This window comes from Dipodomys spectabilis, unplaced genomic scaffold (genome assembly GCF_019054845.1).
Source record: "Dipodomys spectabilis isolate Male_0828 unplaced genomic scaffold, ASM1905484v1 ptg000089l, whole genome shotgun sequence".
In the NCBI taxonomy this organism is placed as follows: Eukaryota; Metazoa; Chordata; class Mammalia; order Rodentia; family Heteromyidae; genus Dipodomys; species Dipodomys spectabilis.
Genome location: NW_024870766.1, coordinates 3,887,197 through 3,910,025, shown reverse-complemented (window position 1 = coordinate 3,910,025; position 22,829 = coordinate 3,887,197). Strand labels below are relative to the sequence as shown.

Genomic DNA, 22,829 nt, shown 5'->3' with positions numbered 1-22,829 from the left:
TTAAAACCTTGCCCACTAGTTAGAAAAGATCAGAAAATACATTTTTGCTAAGTTGTGTTGATTAGTTAACTAGTTCTTTCTTTTATATCTTTTAACTATAAGGGTATATATTCCAACATATCTGAACATTATTTTCATTATTTTTCTGTCTGAGCTAACATAGCCATCTAAGAGATCCAAAATGATAGATAGATAAGACATAGGCAAGATGTAGTTTACATGAACAGAAGCAGTGTGTAATATATAGTGCTTTGAAATGCTTGATCTCTATAGTTAGACATACTTTTCATTAAAATAAATTCCGTATGTAACATTTGACGTGATTCCTAATCTTTTGCACTTTATTTTTCTTATCATTTGGCTTGGTGTGACGATCATTCTTCTTTTTTTTTGGGGGGGGGGTCTGGTCGTGGGGCCTGAACTCTGGGCCTGGGTGCTGTCCCTCAGCTCAAGGCTAGCGCTCTACCACTTGAGCCACAGGGCCACTTCTGGCTTTTTTCTTTTTGCTTATGTGGTGCTGAGGAATCGAACCCAGGGCCTCAGGCATGCAAGGCAAGCGCTCTACCACTGAGCCACCTTCCCAGCCCCACGATTATTCTTTGTAACTCAATGGTAGCATTATATTTCTAGACAGATTAATTCAGATTTGATGATCATACTATGATGCTACGTTTTAGATGAGATGAAGTAAAATGGCAGAGTCTTTTTTTTTTATTGTGAAAACACTGTACAGAGGGGTTACAATTACATGGGCAAGATAATGAGTACATTTCTTATCAAGCATTGTAGCCTCCTCCTTTGTTTACCCTTCCCATCCGTTCCCAGCCTCCCTCTGCCCCCCCCCCCCCCAAATGGCAGAATCTTAACCCCAGATTCCATCAACTTATGTAATGTTTCCTTATTTTTCTAATCTTTTAAACACAGGCTATAAAATACTTTGATGTTACATTTGCTATAAAATAGAGAATCTATGTATCACATTACATGATTTCTTTTTGTTTAAAACTATGAGACAACACATTCTTCTTAATATTATTTTTAAATTTCAGGTGCCTTTAATAAGTCTAATCCAGTTTTTTCTTTTTTTTCAATTTGTTTACTTTCTTTAGGTCATTGTGTCAATGAGTGTGGCCTTTGCTAAACAGACTGAATTGTCTAGAATATCTGGAGGGAAAGAAAATGTTGCATCATCAAAACAAGCATATGCTCTGGATCAACAGGAAGAATATTATTTTAATGAAATGGAATTTTCAGAAGGCCAAGTTGCTCTTCAAACTTGTGAAGCAAAAGACAAAAAATTTAAAGAAGAATTTAAACCACTTAGTAAAGAGTTAGGAGAAGATGGAAAAGAAGTTCTTTTGTCAAATAATAATGATCTTGATGATATACTAGAATCAAAGGACCACGGACTGACTATTTCACAAGAAGTATTCTCCAAAGATAAAGCCTTTGTAGGCAGAGATTCTGTAAGTATGCTTCCTTGTATATAAAATATTTTATAAAATTAAGACTCCCTTCAATATGAAGTTATTTTATTTATTTATTTATTTTGGTTGGTCGTGGGGCTTGAACTCTGGGCTTGAGTGCTGCCCCTGTATTCTTCAGCTCAAGATGAGCACTCTACCGCTTGAGCCACAACACCACTTCAGATCTCAGCCTCCTGAGTAGCTGGGATTACAGGCGTGAGCCACTGGCACCCGGCAATATGAAGATATTAGTAGTAATACTTCCTTAAAAGAGGAGAAAAGAATCGAGTTCACTTTGTTTTTAATTTTTGTTAATTTTTATGTAAGTTTTATTATGGCATTCCCATATATTCATATAGCATACTTTGATCATATTTGCCCTTTAATTGCTCTCATGCCTCTCCCCCTCCTACTTTTTCCTTTCCCTCTAACTCTGTATAGTTCCGTGTATTTTCATTATCTTGTCTTTTGTTTGTTTCTTTTCCTAATATTCACAAATTAGAGACAACATGGGAAGTTGGTTTTATGAAACTGGCTTATTTCAATTAGTATGATCTTCAGTGCAATCAGTTTTCCAGCAAATGACATAATTTCGTTCTTCTTTATGCTGAGTACAACTCCAATATATACATAAGCTAAACTTTCTTTATCCATTCATCCATTAATTGCTACCAAGGATGACTTTACTGATTATCTATCTCTAATAGTTGTGTGAGAAGTATGGGCATAAAGAAGTAAGTTAATGTTGATTCCGGAATGGGTATGGCTGGATCATATAGAAGTTATGTGTTTGTGAGAGCCATCTATACTGTTTTCACAAGTAATGAACTAATTTGGGTTCCCACCTTCAGTAAGTAAGAGTTCCATTTTCTTACTTCTTCATTAGTATTTGTTACTTTTTTCTTGTTGAAAACAGTGCTGATTTGTGTGAGGTAGAGTTCAATGATATGATATGCATTTCCCTAATGGCTGATACTTACTGTCACATATTTATTGGCCATTATATACTTCTTCATTGGAGAATTGTCTGTTCAGTTGATTTTTTCCGTTTATTGACTGGCTTATTTGCTGTTTTGGTGTTTACTCTTTTGAGTTCTACATATATTCCAAGTATTAATCTCCAATCAGGTGAATATTTGTCAGTGATTTTCTCCCATTCCATAGGTTATCTCTTCACTGTGTTTAGGCTTTTGTTGTGCTGAGCTCCTATCTTGACTTAGGATTTACTTTTTTCTTTTTCTTTTTCTTTTTTTTTTTTTGTCAGTCGTGGGGTTTGAGTGCTGTCCCTGCACTCTTAAGCTCAAGGCGAGTGCTCTACCACATGAGTCACAGCGCCACTTCTGGTTTTCTAGTGGTTTATCAGAGATGAGTCTCACGGACTTTCCTATCCAGGCTGGCTTTGAACCGCGATCCTCAGATCTCAGCTTCCTGAGTAGCTAGGATTACAGGCATGAGCCACCTGTGCCTGGGGCCAATTTACATTATTATGTTTCATTCATTGTCACGTATATGGTTAAAGTGATATAAGTAATAAGTCAAAACAAGTCTGATCTATAGTACTCTGGTTTGTCTTCAACACGTTGTACTTCAGATCTAATTGTCTACATTAACTTTATTTCACTTATTTAAAATTAATTATACTATATTTTGCCAAAATCTGTGGCTAAAAGATTTGCTCAGTTAACTGTAAGAGCATATAAGGAAGTAGCTTTCTGTTTAAGAAGATAATTTAAAGAATTTTACTTTGCATGTTCTTTTTTTCTTTTCCCTTTCCTACTTTTCCTAAAAATTATCTGAATCCAACTTTTTTATTTTAGGGTATATTATATCTTGTTCAGACGATATTCAAATATAACTGCTTTTCATGAAATGCAAAATTTATGAAGTTATAAAAACCTCATTAATAGTACTTCTTCATGAATTGAAGTAGTAATAGAACCCTCTTAAGCAGTTAATTCTTCTATGAATATAAAAATCTGATACATATATAAAGGTTTTATTTCTAAATGAAGTTTATTGATAATTTTTTATCAAACAGTTCTCTGTATTATAATAATGAACCACTGAATAATAGGAATTAAATAAGTAAAACTTTTACAGTTTTAACCTGTGTCTATGTTATTTCCCTATTATACAATCAAAAATAGTGGATGAAGATCTTATTTTTAAATTTTTATTTTATTGTAAGGGTGATGTACAGAGGGGTTACAGTTACATATGTAAGTTATAGCTTATTAAGGGTAGAGGAATCATTAGTGTTTTTATTTTTCTCCCTTAGAATTCAATTTTAGACAAACTGACAAGTAGCTAGTTTCCTTTTAGAAAGTAACATACAATAGTAATACACTTACTTAATTTTATTTTGGAATGATAAATAAGAAAGACACCTTTTTTAAAGTTAACTATGCTTTTACTTATTAATAAAATTAGTTAGTTTTTTTTTCTTTGTCAGTCCTGGGGCTTGAACTCTGGGCCTGGGTTCTGTCTCTCAGCTCTTCAGCTCAAAGCTAGTGATCTACCACTTTGAGCTACAGCACCTTTTATTAATAAAATTAAATACCATGTGTGTTGCAGGTTTGGTAGAATTGCTTTCGTATTTATTTAAAATATCAGTGTTAACAAACTTTCACAAATGTGTTTTTTTTTGTTTTTCATTGTTTATTTTTTACTATTTATTATTTACTATTAAAGATGCATAATGAGATGTTGGCATCAGGCATAGATGCTTCTAGACAGCTGATGTTAAATGAAGAACAGTTGGAAGACATGAGGCAGGAACTTGTACGACAGTATGAAGAGCATCAACAAGCAACTGAACTGTTGAGGCAAGCACACATGCGACAGATGGAGAGACAGCGAGAAGACCAGGAACAACTGCAAGAAGAGATTAAGAGACTTAATAGACAATTAGCTCAGGTATGGGACTTAGATTCCCTTTCCATCTAATTAAAGTAACAGTGTTCTTAATGTAGAAAATATTTTTGTCTTAATTACTTCCCCACGATCTGATATTTTACATCAGGAACACATTCCACCAAGCCCACAGATTTTGTTAGACATTTCTAACTCAATCTTATAGTACAGTAACTTCTTGTTTTATTTAACTGAATTTAGAAAATAGAAAAGTGGCTGTAAAGTTCGTTTAAAAGATAATAATTCCATTTACCACAGAAGTACAAAAGCACTTCTACACTTTTGGAAATACTTTGTACGGAGGTACCTGCATATGTGATTGCTGTCATTAAGCCTTCCCATATTCATTGTCTGAGTCCATTAGTTAGCATCTCCCAGGTTTACCTTTCCCTTATCTTTACTTTTAAATCACAAATTTAAATCTGAAGTAGCATGTTTCTGGGACTTTCTCCTGGGAAACATCTCTTACTGATTTGAGAAATACAAATTTATATAATATTCTTATCACTTTCTTGACTAAATTTAAATATTCTTGGTATTTGGGTATTCTTGGTATTCTTGTATGCTGTATATAATACACTTGCAAAATCATTGCAGAAAAGCAAGAAAGACAAAGTTACTATGAAAAAATTTTTACTGGACTTGATTTTGAATGCTGTAAGGAGAAATAGAGCTCTTAACATGTACTTTTAAATGTAAAATAATATAAAAATTGGAATTGAAACATAAAACATTATTGGGGAAACCAAGTTTGCTTTTCTTCATTGCATTTTGTGAATTCAGTTTTCTGGATTTTCAATGCAAAATTGACATCAAAGTATTAATCAAGCTGTACAAATTAACAACTTTTTCCTCAAATTTCAAATTTTGCATTGAACTTTATATATGCCTTTTAACCCCTTTTAAGGAAATATGAATCATAGGTAGAAACAAGGCCTGTTGGTCCAAAGGGGTTAAAAGAAATCTGCTTAATGTTCTGTTCTTTTCTTCTATCACAAACAATATTCTCTCATGACCTTTTTTCTTATTTAGAGATCCTCAATAGATAATGAAAACCTGATTTCAGAGAGAGAGAGGGTGCTTTTAGAGGAGCTGGAAGCACTAAAGCAGCTGTCTTTAGCTGGAAGAGAGAAGCTGTGTTGTGAGCTGCGCAACAGCAGTACGCAAACACAGGTAGTATGGACCTTGGCCCGCTAGGAGCAGTGGATCAACAATGCAGTAGGATTTGTTTGTGTTTGTTGTTGGTGTGAAATGTGTTTTTTTAGCTATTGAGTTTAACAGATTTGTCATTGCTTACATGTAAGGTAGGTAGAATTCAAATGCCATGCATTCAAATGCCATGCATTCTACGGTAATTTGAATCTGTCATTGCTATGGCAGCAGGTGTTGTTCCACTAAGGAACAACTTAACAAACTTTATTGTTGCAATAGATAGCATGCAGTAGTTTGAACTCATTAAAATTGCTTTCAGTGTACTAGACTGCTTTATCTTTTTTATAATGCTAATCTTGATAAAATATGGTTAAATATTATTTCAAGCGGTGTCTACTTTGTACACTTCAGACCAGAATATGACATGCTCCTTCTAAGATGACAGGTTTTCTTTCTGTCTTGTCCTCTCTGCCGTTACACAAACTTAATCAGGATCGAAATGAAAACCAAGGGGAAGTTGAAGAAGAGACAGTTAAAGAAAAAGAATTGGACAAAAAACCTGAAGATGTACCTCTTGATATTCTTTCCAATGAAAGGTATTTAAAATGTACTTTTTCATTGCAAAATAAAGATTGTTGTTTCTATATAATGAACTTTATTTGTCCTTATTTTTATTTTACATTTGTATTTAGTCTTATAATACTATGTATGAGTATATCCATAGATGTGCAGTATATAAATGACTATCAAGACTTAAATCATTAAATGGATAAATGTTTTAGAAATCTCATAATTTGTATTGGATATTGTGCACATACTTGGCTGTAAATATTTAGGGTTTTTTTATATTAGACTTTGATTACTTTTCTTCTTCTTAATGTTATATTTTGAATCCTAAAAACACTTCTTTTTGTGAGCTTTATTTTTTGTTTCTTCATTCATTTTTTGAATAAGCATTTAGTGTTAGCTATTCTTTTTTTTTTTTTTGGTCGGTCGTGGGGCTTGAACTCTGGGCCTGGGCGCTGTCCCTCAGCTCTTCAGCTCAAGGCGAGCGCTCTACCCCATGAGCTACAGTGCCACTTCCGGTTTTCTGGTGGTGTTATTGGAGATAGGAGTCTCATGGTCTCTCCTGCCTGGGCTGGCTTTGAACCGCGATCCTCAGATCCCAGCCTCTTGAGTAGCTAGGATTACAGGCCCGGCATAGTGTTAGCTATTCTCTTATTGGTTTATGTTAAGCAAAAGTACGATAAATACAAGTATTTCACATTCAAGTTCTTTCATATGTTTACTGTATTACAGAAGTGAACTTTTAATCCATATCCCAGTTTTAAAGAAAAGTAAATTGGTCAGCCAATGTTAACAAAACTTTTCCTCACTTTGATTTATGTAGTAATTAATATGAAAATATGTAAAACAATACCATATGAGAATTGTCATCCCATATTAATATTAAGGCCTTTTAAGCAGCACCCATGTTTTAAATTTTATTTTGTTCAAATGAAGATAACTTCTATAAGATTAAGTTAAAACTAATATCGACTAACATAATTTCCTCCTTTTCTAACTTCTGTGACCGTCAACCCTTTGTGTCCTCCTAACCTCCTTCCTCAGCTTTCATGGAGGAATTTGGCCCCTAAGATTTTGGCTTCCCCATTGGATCATCAGTATGGAACACAGTCAGTATGGAACTCAAACAAGAAAGACAGTGTATGAAATTTGGAGTTACCATGGAAATATAAAATAAACAACGTTTATTTTATATTATTTTATATTATCACTAATTTACATATTTTACAAAATATGCAGTGTATAATTTTTAGGAATCTTATACTGAGTGCTGATAAACTGAATATTCATCTTTATTTCTTTTTACCGTTATTTTTATCTATTTCTCTTTTAAGTAGAGGTATTTTTCACAATGTCTTACTCTTGAGACTTGAAACTTGAACAAAAACAGTAAATGTTAGGGAAATAAAACCATTTATTTCTTACTAATTTGTTTAGGCTTTTATTTTTAATATTCTTGATCATCTAAGCAAAGAACCTGATCTGGATACAAAAATAGAACTGTGGCTTTCACTTGACAAATACTAAAGGAAGTCATCTCCATTTATTACCTTGCCTAAAAATAGGTGTATCATGTGCCTGTGAAATGATATCTTTAGCCTGATTGTTGGTAATCTCCTACAATGTGAAGTTGAGAGCTAAAACTTTGTTAAGCTAGGGGACCTTCCCATAAAAGTCTTTCATTTTGTCTCCATGCATTAATAATTCTATTTGCCATTGTAGTACCTCTGGTGAATTAAGCTGTTGAGTTATTCAAAATATTAATCAAGTAATGTTTTGGATTACCATTTATGGAAGTACATTTGTTAGCATGGTAAAATGTTCATTGTAGAAAGAAAACTTACAAAATCATCTTGTCCAGGATGACCCCTCTTTGTATTTAAAATGTTTATACGGGGAAATGTCTATAAATTAAAATTATAATGCTGATTATTTCTGAGGTCCGAGAGTTAGGAGGATGATTAACAATATTTTCTACTTTAAAATGATGTATTCTTTTTTTAAAAAAGGAATGCTATTGATTGAATTTAGTTGAATTTTTTTTCTATTGGCTGAAATGTGTGATGTGTATAACTAGATACATTTTTGTCTCAAGAGCAAATGTTATAAAAAAATGAAACAGCCTATGATATTCCCTCTCACTGAAATTTCATGATAGACCGTTGTAAAAAAAACTGTTCTCTGCCTATTTGTGCAATTTAACCTCCTATTTGTAGTCACTAAGTACTAGAAACTACCACATTTTTTTCTAGTGGAATTAAATATTTTTAAATCTGTTCTTCAAAACATAAAAACATGGAAGGTAAATATATATAGACATATATTTAGAGAGACAGATAACCATGAACAATATTAGAAATTAGTAATCTACATATGCTTGGGTATTGCCACACTTTTCTGAACTTGAATTGTATGTATCCTTAATTTTTTTCTAATTAAAAGTTGAGTTACTTGATTTATTTGGTGTCAATAAGATGTAGATATTACAAAGATTTCAGTTAATTTGCCCAAATTTTTAGAAAAGAAATCAAATCTTCTGTAATATAGTCTTACTGTAAATCAGAATAAGAAGCACTTCCTTGTAGGTATTGTTACACTTTATTTAATGGGATCATATGGGAAGGGATGGTAGAGGAAAAAGAAAGGAGGAGGTAACAGTGCTTGATAGGAAATGTACTCATTACCTTATTCATGTAACTGTAACCCCTCTGTACAGTATCTTTACAATAAAAAATATATACTAAAAAAATAAAGTAAATAGGATCATATGTTTTTATTTACATTTTATAGTACATGTTTGTGTGATAATGTATTTCCTTTAAAAAGGTCAACATTTTAATAAGTGATTCTTTGTACAGGTATGCACTCCAGAAAGCTAATAACAGACTTCTAAAGATCCTCTTAGAAGTTGTAAAGACAACAGCAGCTGTTGAAGAAACAATTGGCCGCCATGTCCTGGGGATTCTAGATAGATCTAGTAAAGGCCAGTCAACTACTAACCTTATCTGGAGGTCAGAAGCTGAGGCATCTGTAAAGCCTTGTGTCCAAGAGGAACACCCAAGAGGTACTAGTGTTATATGTTATTGAAATAATCATCCTCAACAAATCTGTTTTTTTAGTTTGTTTTTATTAGCATACATTAATTGTATAAATGGGATGTATTATATTTCCATACATGTATATAATGTACTTTGATCAAATTTGCCTCTCCTATTATTCTTTCTTATTCTTTTACTTTCTTTTTTTTTTTCCTTTCTTTTTATTTTATTTTATTTTTTGGTGCCAGTCCTGGGACTTGAGCTCAGAGTCTAGGCTCTGTCCCTGAGCTCATTTTGCTCAAGGCTATTGCTCTACCACTTCAGCTTTTGTTGTTATTGTTATTAGTAGGTAATTGGAGACCAGAATCTCATGGACTTACCTGCTCAGTCTGACTTCAAACCAACAATCCTCAGGTCTCAGTCTCCAGAGTATCTAGGATTATAGACATGAGCCACCAGCACCCGGCCCTCTACCTTTTATTTTATTTTGATTTTGATTTTTGCTGAAAGTGAGACTCTAACCACTTCAGCCATAGCTTTTGGTGATTCATTGGAGGTAAGAGTCTCATCGCTTTCCCACCCAGGCTGTCTTTAGATCATCAGATCTCAGCCTCCTGAGTAGCTAGAATTATAGTCAGGTGTGCCTGGATTTCTACCTTCTTTTTAAAACAATTTTTAGCTGATGTCATTTTTTGTATTTTGATACATGTATATGAAGTTCTTCCATCATATACAACCCTCTTCACACTCGCCTCCTACCCTTCATACTGGTTTGTACCCAAAAGAGCCCCCATTCCCCATTTTACACTCAAGATAATCATTTATTTTTATGTCTAAATTCCATATATACAAGACTATATGATATTTCTATTTTTTGTCTAGTTTCTATAATAATTTAACATGGTAATTTCTGGTTTTAAACCATTTTTCTAGCAAACACCATAATTTCACTTTTTGTGGCTGAATAATAATCCCATTTTGTATATATATCATATTTTCTTTATTTATTGATTGGTGGACTCTTAGGTTGATTCCACAGAGTGGTTGTTGTTGACTAGTGTGTTGACTTCATCCCTCCTCTGTGTGTGTGTGTGTGTGTGTGTGTGTGTGTGTGTGTGTGCGTCTGTGTGTGTGTGTGTGTGTGACTTCATCCCTCCTCTGTGTGTGTGTGTGTGTGTGTGTGTGTGTGTGTGTGTGACATTGTGGTTTAAACTTAGGGCCCTTTTCTTTCTAGGCAGGTGCTCTACCACTTGATCCTTAACCCTAAACAACATTTATTGAATTTATAGAAACATTTGTTATACAATTTCTATGTAGTTTCTGCTTTATAACAGTTCATAGTCTAGTGAAGGAAGCATTAAGATTTCTACTCAAGGGAAGGTAAATCTATAGTACTTAATAATTTACTTTAAATCATTCACTGAAGCTAATCACTTAAATCTTTTAAAATGCTGATTATTGTTAACTAATTCTGAAAGAATAATATTATGACCTAAGAGAAATTAGCCCCAGAAAAGAAGTATAGTGTTGAGAATATTATGACAGATAATTTTGCTGGTATTAGTATCATTGATTATATGCCGTTTCCATTTAACTCAATTTTTATGTCTTTTAAACAGTATTTCTTCACAGTAAAGTTAGTATGATCACCAATATTATTGGGGGACACTTAATCTGATCTATTTTACATCTTGAAAGATATTTTGAAGTACTAGACTTCATTGTTTAAAACATTCAGTTTTGGGCAGGGAAGGTGGCTCAGTGGTAGAGTGTTTGCCTCCCATACATGAGGCCCTGGGTTCTTTTCTCAGCACCACATAAACAGAAAAAGCCAGAAGTGGCGCTGTGGCTCAAGTGGTGGAGCACTTGCCTTGAGCTGAAGAGCTGAGGGATAGCTCCCTGGCCCAGAGTTCAGGCTGCATGACCAGCAAGAAAGAAAGAGAGGGAGGGAGGGAGGGAAGGAAAGGAAAGTTATAATCTAAACATACCCTTGGAAAGATTTATTTTATGCCTCTATAACATAACAGGAAATGCTAGGTTTTATTTATTTATTTTTTTATTTTATTTTATTTTTGAGTCTGGTTATGGGGCCTGAACCCTGGGCCTGGGAGCTGTCCCTCAGTTCTTCAGCTCAAGGCTAGCGCTGTACCACTTGAGCCACAGCACCACCTCCAGCTTTTTTCTTTTTGCTTATGGGGTGCTGAGGAATTGAACCCAGGGCCTCATGCATGCAAGGCAAGCGCTGTACCACTGAGCCACCTTCCCAGCCCTGAAATGCTAGGTTTTAATCTGATTAATAACTCATTTGCTTTTGAGCTTTTACATATGACTGTTCTAAGCAAAACTTGTGATCTGTTTCAGCCTTCAGGTTTGAACTTGTTTAGAACTTAAACATGTATGGACTTGTTAACACTTGAAAAAATAATTGGTTTGCTTATGTTTGTTTCTGAAGAACAAATGAGCTCATGAATTGAAAGGAAATTTTGAGCCACTATGAAATCACCTCAACTTGAGCAAATAATAGACCAGTTCACAAAAATTAAGTTTCTCAGTTGTATTGAAAGAAAATTACCTACATTGTAATAGTTTAGGGATAGAATGTTCTCCTCTCTTATAGGAGGGTAGGGACTAAAGTTTGTTTGCTTCATCCTTTTGGAACAGTGTGATATTGTGGAAAATACTGACTTAACAATAACAAGGCCTTGCTTGGTTTTGGCTGTCTGTTTCTTTGGACAAATCTCTTCCATTTCCCAGATCTTCATTACAGTTTTTCTGTCTGTTATTCTTATATGTCAGACTACATGCTGATGATTTCCAATTAGTGCCATAGACATCATCATAGAACCATTGAGTTAGGAAAAGATCTTACATTACCCACTCTAACCTAAAGAACTTATTGCTATCTATTAGAGAATGAATGATATAATCCATAAAACATGTGATTAAAAGACTACAACTGCTGTTTTTTGCTTTGTTATCAATATAAGTCTAAGTGGTTCATCAATATGAAAAGATTCTGTTCACTAAACCGGAGTTCAAGATATTTCTACTAGCATGTTGTGATATTATTCTGCTTATTTATATTAATTACTCTTGAATTTTTTTTACCAAGACTAGTATGAGCTTGATTTGATTCAGAATATTTCCAAGAGTTTATATCTTCAAAATATTTCTTGTTTTGATTTTTGTTGTTTCATTTTATAGTGCAGGCAGTTGTATCTAGGGTCTTCTATATGTGGACATTGCACTGTTTAAGCTAGTTGGAATTTTTATCTTTTCCAAGTACTTTAGTGCACATTATTCATTAACTGTTCCAAAAAACTAATATTTAGCAACCTTTTGTAATCTGCTTTATTGTCCTCTCCATGTTGTGCTTGGGATTTGCTCTCAGGATACATTAGTATCTTTAGTCTTTTCCTTATCATTGATTGCTGCTCTATACCACAAAAAAAGCTGCAATATCTATGCTATTAAAAAAAGGGGGGATTGTTTTTAGCTTTACCCTCCTCCAAGATAAAATTCAATACATTTAGTGAAAAAATAGACTAGCTCAAAACTGTTCTCTCAGAGGATAACACTGACTTCCCAGTTATTGAACCTACAACATCTTTTCAGTCCTTGCCTTAATAATGTCATTGGTTCTTTTTGTCTCCTTTATATTTCTGGTATTTTTATGCAGATTCTTTTGTTGTGGTATCTACAAGTTCCAACTTTGTTTTCTTTTTTTCCTCTAAATGTTACTTCTAAAACAAATGTCATTTCCAGTCTTTCCAATCTTACCTTTCTACAGATAACTTCTAGGTCTCCAGACCCAAATTTACAACAGTTTACACACATCCTATAAACACTTCAGATTAATAATTTTTTCATGCCTACTGTGAATGCTTTCTCCTGACTTTTTTTCTTTTTCCTTTTTGTCGGTCATGGGCTTGAACTCTGGGCCTGGGCGCTGTCACTCAGCTTTTCAGCTCAGTGCAAGCGCTCTCCCACTTGAGCCACAGTGACACTTACGTTTTTTTTATGGTTAATTGGAGATATAAGAGTCTCACGGACTTTCCTGCCTGAGCTGACTTTGAACTGTGATCCTCAGATCTTAGCCTCCTGAGTAGCTAGGATTACAGGTGTGAACCACTGGCGCCCAGCTTCTCCTGATTTTTTTTTTTTAAGCATTTCTTTTCTTTTCTTTTTTCTTTTTTTTTGTCATTTGTGGGCCTGAACTCTGGGCCTGGGCACTGTCCCTCACCTCTTCAGCTCAAAGCTAGTGCTCTACCACTTAAGCCACAGCGCCACTTCCAGCTTTTTCTATTTATGTGGTGCTGAGGAATCGAACCCAGGCCCTCATGCATGCAAGGCAAGCACTCTACCGCTGATCCACCTTCCCTGCCCTAAGCATTTCTTTTAATGGCTTCAGTGTTGTAAGAATCATTTAAGCTGGAAACCTAGACTCATCTTTTACTTTTCTTCTCACCTTGTCCTATACATTCAGTCTTTTCCAACATGTGTCTTTTCCCAGTTGCCACCAATCCTGCCATCTTATTTCATGTTCACCTCACTTCTCATCTGGGTAATTGAAGTGGTCTTTTAACAAGTTCTCTCTCCTCCATTGTTGTTAATGACCCGAATAAGTCATGCAACCTAGTGTTTTTTCACGTGATTATATGTTTATTTCTTGTGAAAGGAAATAAAATATACTTTCTTTGAAGATAAGAACCAGATCTTGTTAACTACATATTCTTGTTACTTAGCAAACTGTACCTCCTTGACTTTTGGTAAATATCTACTAAAAGTTACCTTGAAAGTTTTTGTCAGGCTGAGAATATAGCTCAATGATTAGAGTGTATACTTAGCAAATTGAAGACCTCAGTTTGATTCCCAGCACCAAAAAAGGAAGAAATTTTATCAAAGAAAAATTCCATATAACACAAATACTAGACTTATTGCATATCTACACAGGATATACAAAAAGGATAATAATCTAATGTTTCTTTTATATACTTGGCAATTTGATAATATTACATTATGCATTTTCATGTTATTTGTTTCATTGCAATGCTGTTATTAAAAGACCTTGTAATTTCAATGATTTCAGGCTTCTGACTTATAATTAATGACATAACGCAAAACACCTAACATATGCCTTTAACATACTATTATTCTAGTTACAGATGAATCCATGCCTTCTTATTCTGAAAATGACATGCCAAGAAATGACAGCAGCATGTGGTCAAAAATAACTGAGGAAGGAACAGAGTTGTCACAACGGCTTGTGAGGAGTGGTTTTACTGGAACTGAAATAGACCCTGAAAATGAAGAACTTATGCTAAATATTAGCTCTCGACTGCAAGCAGCTGTTGAAAAACTCCTAGAAGCCATTAGTGAAACCAGTAGTCAGGTAACCTCTTAATCTTCCTAATATCTCCTGAGCTTGAAGCAGACTTTTTTCAAGTTGGGAAATAACTAAATGTTTCTCTCTGCTGTCCCACAGAAATTTGGTCAGGTTTTCCTTTAGTAATTGGTTGTTTTTGTGACAACCAACACTGGTGTCAGAAATCTTCTTTTTAAATTTATTTCTCTTTTAATATTCATATTGTTACTTTTCATATTATTCATATTATTTTCTTTTTTTTTTTTTTTTTTGTCGGTCGTGGGGCTTGAACTCTGGGCCTGGGCGCTGTCCCTCAGCTCTTCAGCTCAAGGCGAGCGCTCTACCACTTGAGCTACAGCGCCACTTCCGGTTTTCTGGTGGTTTTATTGGAGATAGGAGTCTCACGGTCTCTCCTGCCCGGGCTGGCTTTGAACCGCGATCCTCAGATCTCAGCCTCCTGAGTAGCTAGGATTACAGGCGTGAGCCACCAGCGCCCGGCTCATATTATTTTCATATTAGTCATATGATTACTTTTTCATTATTTTCATATTATTCATATTATTACTTTTTATCAAAAAATTTTCAAAGCTGAGCACTGGTGGATTGTGCTTGTAATCCTAGATATTCAGAGCCTGAGATCTGAGGATCTCACTTGGAAGCCAGCCTGAGAAGAGTTAGATACCTCGAATCAGTTAGCTTCAGCAATAATAAAGGCAGGTTCATCTTCATAGCCTAGTAGGGGACATAAGAAACCACGACAGCATTTTTCTGAATTTTAAGAGGTAGCTTCCCTCTCCAGCCACAAGCTAACTCCCTGAATACCGGGCCTTCTGGAAAAAAAAAAAAAAAAGAAATTAAAAAAAAATCTCACTTTTTGTTTTTTGGGTTTTTTCTGCCAGTACTGGAGCTTGAACTCAGGACCTGGGTGCTTCCCCTGAGCTTATTTGCTTGAGCTGGTGCTCTACCACTTGAACCATATCTCCTCTTCCAGCTTTTTGCTTGTTAATTGGAGATAAGAATCTCACAGACTTTCCTGCCAGAGCTGGCTTCAAACCTTGGATCTCAGGCTTCTGATTAGCTGGATCAAAGGCATGAATCACCATCACCAGGCTAAAATCTCACTTTGTTTCTGCCTAATTATTTGTGTCCCACAAAGAGGTTGAATACTAGCTGGAATGAATACTAGCTCCTCAAAAAAAAGAACAACTTTATGTAGTGAGAGTGTCTACTAAGAGATTTTTCTTGTTACCTGCATGCTTTAGTATGGGTTTTTCTACTTATATAAGGTCTTAGTGGTTTTGTGATGTTTAGTTACTAGACAGAAAAACATGTGCCATAGTAAAAGCCATTTTCTTTTTTAAAGCAACTCTCATTATTGAGAAACTTTTAATATTAAAAACTCTCTTTAAAAATTCACTATTTTCTTCACTATTATTCACAGGTTTATTCACTATTATACAAGTTTCTGGATCACCAGTAGCTAGTAGCCATTATATAGAGCTTGAACTTTTACATTTCAATTGGAATTCACAAGCTACCAACTATTATATACTGAACAGCTTTAAAAAGGATTATTTTTCCTTAGCACACACTCTGTAAACAAGTCTGAAAATAGGTGACAACTGGACTATCTATATTTAGTCTCAGTAGCTGCTCAAATGTATTGTTTCTAAGTAAATGTCAAAAAAGTGTTCTAATTCATAGAATTCATCATGATTATTTGATATACTTCAGTAACTGATTAGTGCTCCAATAACTAATATTTATTTTTAAATTTCTAGTGAGATGGAAAAACACTAGCTTATCTTAGAAACATCATAAACTTATCTAAATAAGTCTTTTTCAATGACCGGACATGGAACTTGGATCCTGTTAGGCAGGCTTTTTTTTTTTTTTGTAGGCGTTTTAATTCACATTCCACCTGTCATTATACCTATATAGGTAAAGACATTAAACCACACCCTCTGTGCTGACCTTTCTCTCCAGGGACACTGAGTAGATAGAATCTTTTAGCTCAGGGAAGAAACTATTTGAATACCTCTGTTAGGAAGAGCTTCTGAATAGAGTGAAGCGGCAACCAGGAAAATAATGTTGCAACTACATTTTTCAAGACTGCTACTATGGAGATTTAAAACTTGACCTTCCCTGCCAGGAAACTTGGAAGGCTTATTTGTTACGAGATGCACTGGAAACTGCGAGCAGTTTTTTTGCCCAGCTAATTTGATAATTATATTTTTATTTGTCAAGGACTTATTCTAGTTAGAACCAGTTTGGGTTTTTTTGTGTGCTTTTATTTTTGTTTTTATTGTTTTTGTTTTGTTTTTTGAGGTGAGGTTACCTGATGAACTTTTTTTAGGTTTGTAAATTTTTATCTGGATTTTTCAGTCTTTTTATTGTTGATTTGTATGAATTTTATGTTTATTTGATAATGCTAAAATGAAATTTTTACAATGGTATGGAAAATCTTGATAAACTGAAAAGAACTTTTTAACATGGTGGAAAATTGAAAAAGTAAATGAAGAAGTGTGGCAGCTTCATCTTCTAGAATGGATTCTTACAGGACCTATTTAGCAACTGTTAATCTCAATGCCTCTTGCTTGGAAGAACAAGATGAAGACATTTATGAGGTTGAATCTCGAGTACCTTTACCATATCCTTTTCCTCTTTGTGAACATTTGGATGAAAATAATTCAGTAATTATTAATACTTCTATTTTTCATTTTATTCACAAAAGAAATGGGCACATACTAAAGGTTATTTCTAAAATTTCATTGCCCACCCCTCCTTATTCAGTAAGTATTTTAAAAAGTAATTTGGTTTAAGAACTAAATATGATGAGAAATGAAAAATTATCCTTATTAAGATTAAGTACAATCATGTTTTGTTATTAGTTGGTATGTTACTGCTCATTGATTCTAGATACATTTTTGAAGGACTAAATTTTTTAATTCCAGAAAGCAGAATGAGATATTGCACTTCTTCAATTCCAAGAAAGCTATTTTAAAAGATCTTACTTGTCCTTGAGATTCTTGGATTTGTATGTGTATAATGCTGATCCTAAATAAAATGGAATGAATATATCTGATAGAATAGCATTGTAATACATAAACAGCAAAGTAAATTGTCAGCCATTTGGAAAATATTGATAATTATGCAGCATATTAGCTGTGCTTCTAGACAAAATAAATTCAGATTCTAAATTTTCTCCGCACACTAAGAAGCTTAACTTTTCTGTTTCTAATATGCCTACTAATCTTGTAGAGAAATGCCCTTTTCTGCTTTTAATGGGACATGTCTTTTATAAACATTGCTATGGGTGTGTTTAGCATAATACATATTCAGTATTTCAGGCTCATTTGATACTTAAATCTGCTGTAAATGATTCACTAAAAGCTTACAGCCCTTTTTATTACTTTCTAGCTAATATTTAACAAGTCAGATGGATTTTTAGAATAGTTATAACTCTGGAATACCTACTGCTTTACCCATACTTTACATCTATAATAAAGTTGTCTTAAAACATCAAATACTGAATTTGAAACATATATACTTGCAACTATTTCAGTTACTAGGGCTAAATTGTATACTGCTTGGGAGAGATTTTTTTTCGGGGTCCGGTTGTGGGGCCTGAACTCTGGGCCTGGGCGCTGTCCCTCAGCTCTTCAGCTCAAGGCTAGCACTCTTACCACTTAAGGCACAGCGCCACTTCCGGCTTTTTTCTTTTTGCTTATGGGGTGCTGAGGAATCGAACCCAGAGCCTCATGCATGCAAGGCAAGTGCTCTACCACTGAGCCACCTTCCCAGCCCCGAAAGGTTGTATATCTTTTTTTTTTTTTTTTGCGCTGGTACTGGTGCTTGAACTCAGGGACTTGAGCTCTTGGTTGGATTTTGAACTCAAGGGCACTCTAGCACTTGAGCCACACCTCTGCTTCCTTGGGAGAGATTTTTAAGTATGAAGTATTGAGGTAAGACTTAGCTCAATAAACTGTAAGCCCCGTCTGTCATCATAAAATTTGTTTGCTGAATTTACTTTACTTGATTGCATCAACATTTTTGTTTCATTTTTGTAAAACTAATGTTATTGCTTGTGTTTTTATTCTATTTAAATGAATGAGAAGCTAGTTGAGATCTTGTAAAATAGAACACAAAAGCCAAGACTTACTTTACTTTTCTAAAGCAAGCATTTATTTTGTTACAAATAATTTATAGTAAATTAAAAAAGGAAAATTTAATTGTTTTAGTTATGGCTTTGAACTCTTAGAGATTTCATGTGTTAATAAGTAATGATTATATTAATATAATAGACTAATGATAACATAATATATAATAATATAATAGGGAAAAGTACATATGAATATTTAAAAGTAATTGATATATTTTAAAATACTGATTATGACTAAACAGATTTATAAGTTACATATAAATTAGTTCATGCTTTCTGGTCATGTTTATTTTATTTATAAGTTCATGTGTGTTGATTACCTACAACTAAAGAAAAAGGAGTATTTGCCAGTGAACAGTAAAAAAATATTTAAACTGAGTTTGGTGATTCAAGCCTGTAATCCTGGCTACTGAGACTTTGGTCTCAACCAATGGTTTAGTATGGTGGTATGCTCCTAAATCCCAAACTACTAGGGAAACACAATGGTTAAGTGCAGTGATATGCACCTATCATCCCAGGTACATAGGGAAACAACAAAGAGGAGGATCTTAGGAGGATCAGAGTCTGGACTGCCCATAAGTCAAGACCTTATCTTGGAAATAACCAACCCACAAAGGGAATGGCATAGTTACTTAAATGGTAGAGTGCCTGCCTAGCAAGTGTGAGGCCTAATTTCAAATCCCAGTACAGTCGTTTGTAATTTCAACTTCTTTTGTGTGTGCAGTCTTGGGGCTTGAGCTCAGGGCCTAAGTACTATCCCTCTGCTTTTCTACTCAAGGCTAGCACCATATCACTTGAACCTCAGCTCCACTTTGGGCTTTTTTGGGAGTTCATTATAGATAAGAGACACAAATTTTCCTGCCTATGCTGGCTTCAAATTGCAATCCTCAGATTCTAGCCTCTTGAGTAGCCAGGATTATAGGCATGAGCTAACAGTGCCCAGCTTGTAATTTACATATTATGCTTAATTTCCCATCAGTCTTATATGTTTACTCATTTTAAAGTATGTTATAAATGGTATTTGAAACATCCTATTAAAATAATGATTGCATACTAGATATTTTTAGAAATTGATTTCACATGACCATAGAAAACTTCAGTAACACTACAATCCATGTTCTTTGGAAAATAACACTTTAAATATGAATATTGGAAGCCTTTTAAGAATACAATATTATACGGCCTCTTAAAGAATACAGTATTAAATATATCATTACTTGACTTATGATAATGAGTAACTCCTCTGTACAACCTAAACATTTAATAACAATTTTTTTTAAAAATTAGAATGAAATGTTAAGTATATCATAATTTTATAATGCATTACTAACTCATAGGTTAGAAACTACTACATAATAAGCTTAAAATATACTAATGTATATTTCAGATGCATAAAAACTTCAATTTTTCCCAACAAAGTTTTTTTGGTAGAACAGAAAGCAAATAGTAATATTAACAAACCATGTAACCACAGTGGAGACAGTGCTTTTTTGTCATTTCATATACCTGAACTCAATCCCTAGTGATCCATTTACCTCCTGAGTGAAAGCTGTAGCCTCAAATATATCTACTGATATTTTTGAAAATGTTTAGGAATGTCGCCAGTGTATGCCAATGGTGGTACTTTAATTAGGCTGTATTTTCAATATCTTTGTGTTGTAAGATTTTTGAAAATCAGTTATTTATACTGGTTTGTTGTTTGATACCACTAGATTAATCTGTATCATTAGTCTACCATATAGCATATACTATAAGAGTATAGTCAGTATATGTTAGGTAAAAAAGAAATAAAGTTTGTCATAGACCAAATATATAAAATTCTTTAGCAAATACAATAAAAGTCTTGCTTTAGTTTTTTTGTTTTCATTTATATGATAGAATATTTATCCATTGATTTAAGGTGGTTTATTTCTAAAAGAAGCACATTCCCCTCCCCCTTTGGAGATGGTACTGGAAATTGAAGTCAGGGCTCCAGGCTTGCTAGGCAGCTACTCTACCACTTGAGTTCAGGCCCCATGACCACCAACAACAACAACAAAAAAACCCACAATACTAGTTTTCCTAACAATTTATTTTCCTTTATATGTTCTTTCCCTCTTTGTATAGCTTGAACATGCAAAAGTTACACAAACAGAGTTGATGCGTGAGTCATTTAGACAGAAACAGGAAGCAACAGAATCCCTTAAGTGCCAAGAAGAACTGCGAGAACGCCTTCATGAGGAGTCCAGGGCTAGAGAACAGCTGGCTGTGGAGCTCAGTAGGGCTGAGGGTAAGCACCTTACCATTGGCAATTGGGAGGAAAGAAATTCCAATATTAAAATACAGATTTTGATATATAGCCAGCTTTGGGAAACTCCTAGTCTACTGTGATTTATAGTCACCATTGAAAAGTAACTGTCATTTGTCTTTAGAGTTCTTTATGCAATATTTAAATTTATAACTAAGAAAATGTACTTAACTATAAACATAATTTGTAGAATCGGAAAATATTAAAAATTTTAGAAAATACAGAAATGGGTGGTGGTGAGTTCTTACTGTAATTCCACCAGCGTAAGACAATTCTTAGAATTTAAAGAAGAGCAGACTAGGTCTAAAAGATACTGTTGTATTTTAAGGTCTTTATTAGGTGTGTAAGCTTCTGAAGCCTCTGATACTGTTGTAGGTGTTAAACTTATAGTAGTTACTTAAAGTATCAACCTCCTCTAGTATATTTGAAATGTGATTCAGTTCACAAACACCTCATTTATATGAAGCTTTCCACAAGCTTATCTACTTCAGTCTATTAAATAAAATGAGTCACATAAACAAAATGTGATACTTTAATGTAGCAAAGTACTGGAAAGTTTAGAAATTCTTCATATTTGTATATTTATCTCATACAGAGATAAACAAGCAAAAGAGTGTTGAACATACCGCAATAAAGTTTAAGAGTTGGTACTGTCAGCAAATTCCCTGTTGATTCTGTTTTACAGGTGTCATTGATGGCTATGCAGATGAAAAAACTCTTTTTGAAAGGCAAATTCAGGAAAAAGCTGATATTATAGATCGCCTTGAGCAGGAATTGCTATGTGCAAGTAATAGATTGCAAGAATTGGAAATAGATCAACAGCACATTCAAGAAGAAAGAGAGTTACTGTCTAGACAGAAGGAGGCTATGAAAGCAGATGCAGGCCCAGTTGAACAGCGTATGTGTTTTCAGACTTCATATGTATTTTCAGACTTTGTATGATAGTTTTCTTTTTATTCATGTTTATCAAACATTCAAGGTGACCTTTTTATCGCTTTCAGTGCCATTATTATATTTTATATAAGAACTTAAAAAATTACAAGATACTGTATTTTGTAGCCAAATGTCTTTATTCCTGTGGAATTGGTTTTTTCAATTCATTTTTATTGTAAAGATGATGTACAGAGGGTTTAAAGTTACATAGTTCAGGTAATGAGTATATTTGTCTTTTAACAGTATCACCTCTTCTCTTGTTTTCTCCCAATTTTTTCCCTCCCAACCTTCCTCCCCACAAAGTTGTATAGTTCTTTTTCAACATAGGTCTAGTGAATATCACTGTTAGTGGAATTGGATATTTTTGTCCTTTTACCTTTGACAGATACAGATAACAACAACAACAAAAGAAAATTTAGTTCTTTATTTTCAGACCTGTCCTCAAGTAATTATTACTGGATTTTTGTAAATTGTGTTAGCTTTCTTGTTTTAACAGAAGAAAAGCATCAAAAATTAGATGGTTTGATTAAGTAACTCAAAAAAACTGGTCTTATACCAGAAATGAGCAGGTATGGATTGGGCTTATAAGCAGAACATGTTGACAAGGTCTGTTGCTAGCATCTAGTTTAATTGTAACGGGAGTTCAAGCTGGGAACTGGTGGGTCATGCATGTAGTGTTAGCTACTAAGATCTAAGGACCACAGTTCAAAGACAGACCAGACAGAAAAGTCCATGAGACTCTTCTTTTCTAACCAGCAAATACCCAGAAGTAGAGGTGTGACTCATCTTGAACGGAAAAAAAAAAAAAACTGAATGAGAGTATGAGCTTCTGAGTTCATGCTTCATTACCTGTACATACAAACAAATGAGTTCAATATTTAAATATTTAAATTTACAGTAATCTTTAGTTTTCCTTAAATGAAAAATGAAGTAACATCTTAAAGCT

The 22,829-nt window shown here is 34.0% G+C and overlaps 1 protein-coding gene across 7 annotated transcripts in view; it reads left to right on the top strand.

Annotated features, from left to right (window-relative positions):
- Positions 1-22,829, top strand: part of Akap9 (A-kinase anchoring protein 9) — a 187,859-nt gene that overhangs the window by 52,807 nt on the left and 112,223 nt on the right. For 5 of the 7 annotated variants that reach the window (XM_042684582.1, XM_042684585.1, XM_042684586.1 and 2 more), the window contains 8 exons: positions 1,110-1,466; positions 4,158-4,382; positions 5,412-5,552; positions 6,024-6,127; positions 8,957-9,162; positions 14,296-14,528; positions 20,770-20,932; positions 21,636-21,848. In XM_042684582.1, the coding sequence (XP_042540516.1) occupies positions 1,110-1,466; positions 4,158-4,382; positions 5,412-5,552; positions 6,024-6,127; positions 8,957-9,162; positions 14,296-14,528; positions 20,770-20,932; positions 21,636-21,848 (1,642 nt within the window). The remainder of the gene's footprint in view (positions 1-1,109; positions 1,467-4,157; positions 4,383-5,411; positions 5,553-6,023; positions 6,128-8,956; positions 9,163-14,295; positions 14,529-20,769; positions 20,933-21,635; positions 21,849-22,829) is intronic. The other 2 variants (XM_042684587.1, XM_042684588.1) reach the window with 2 other exon arrangements.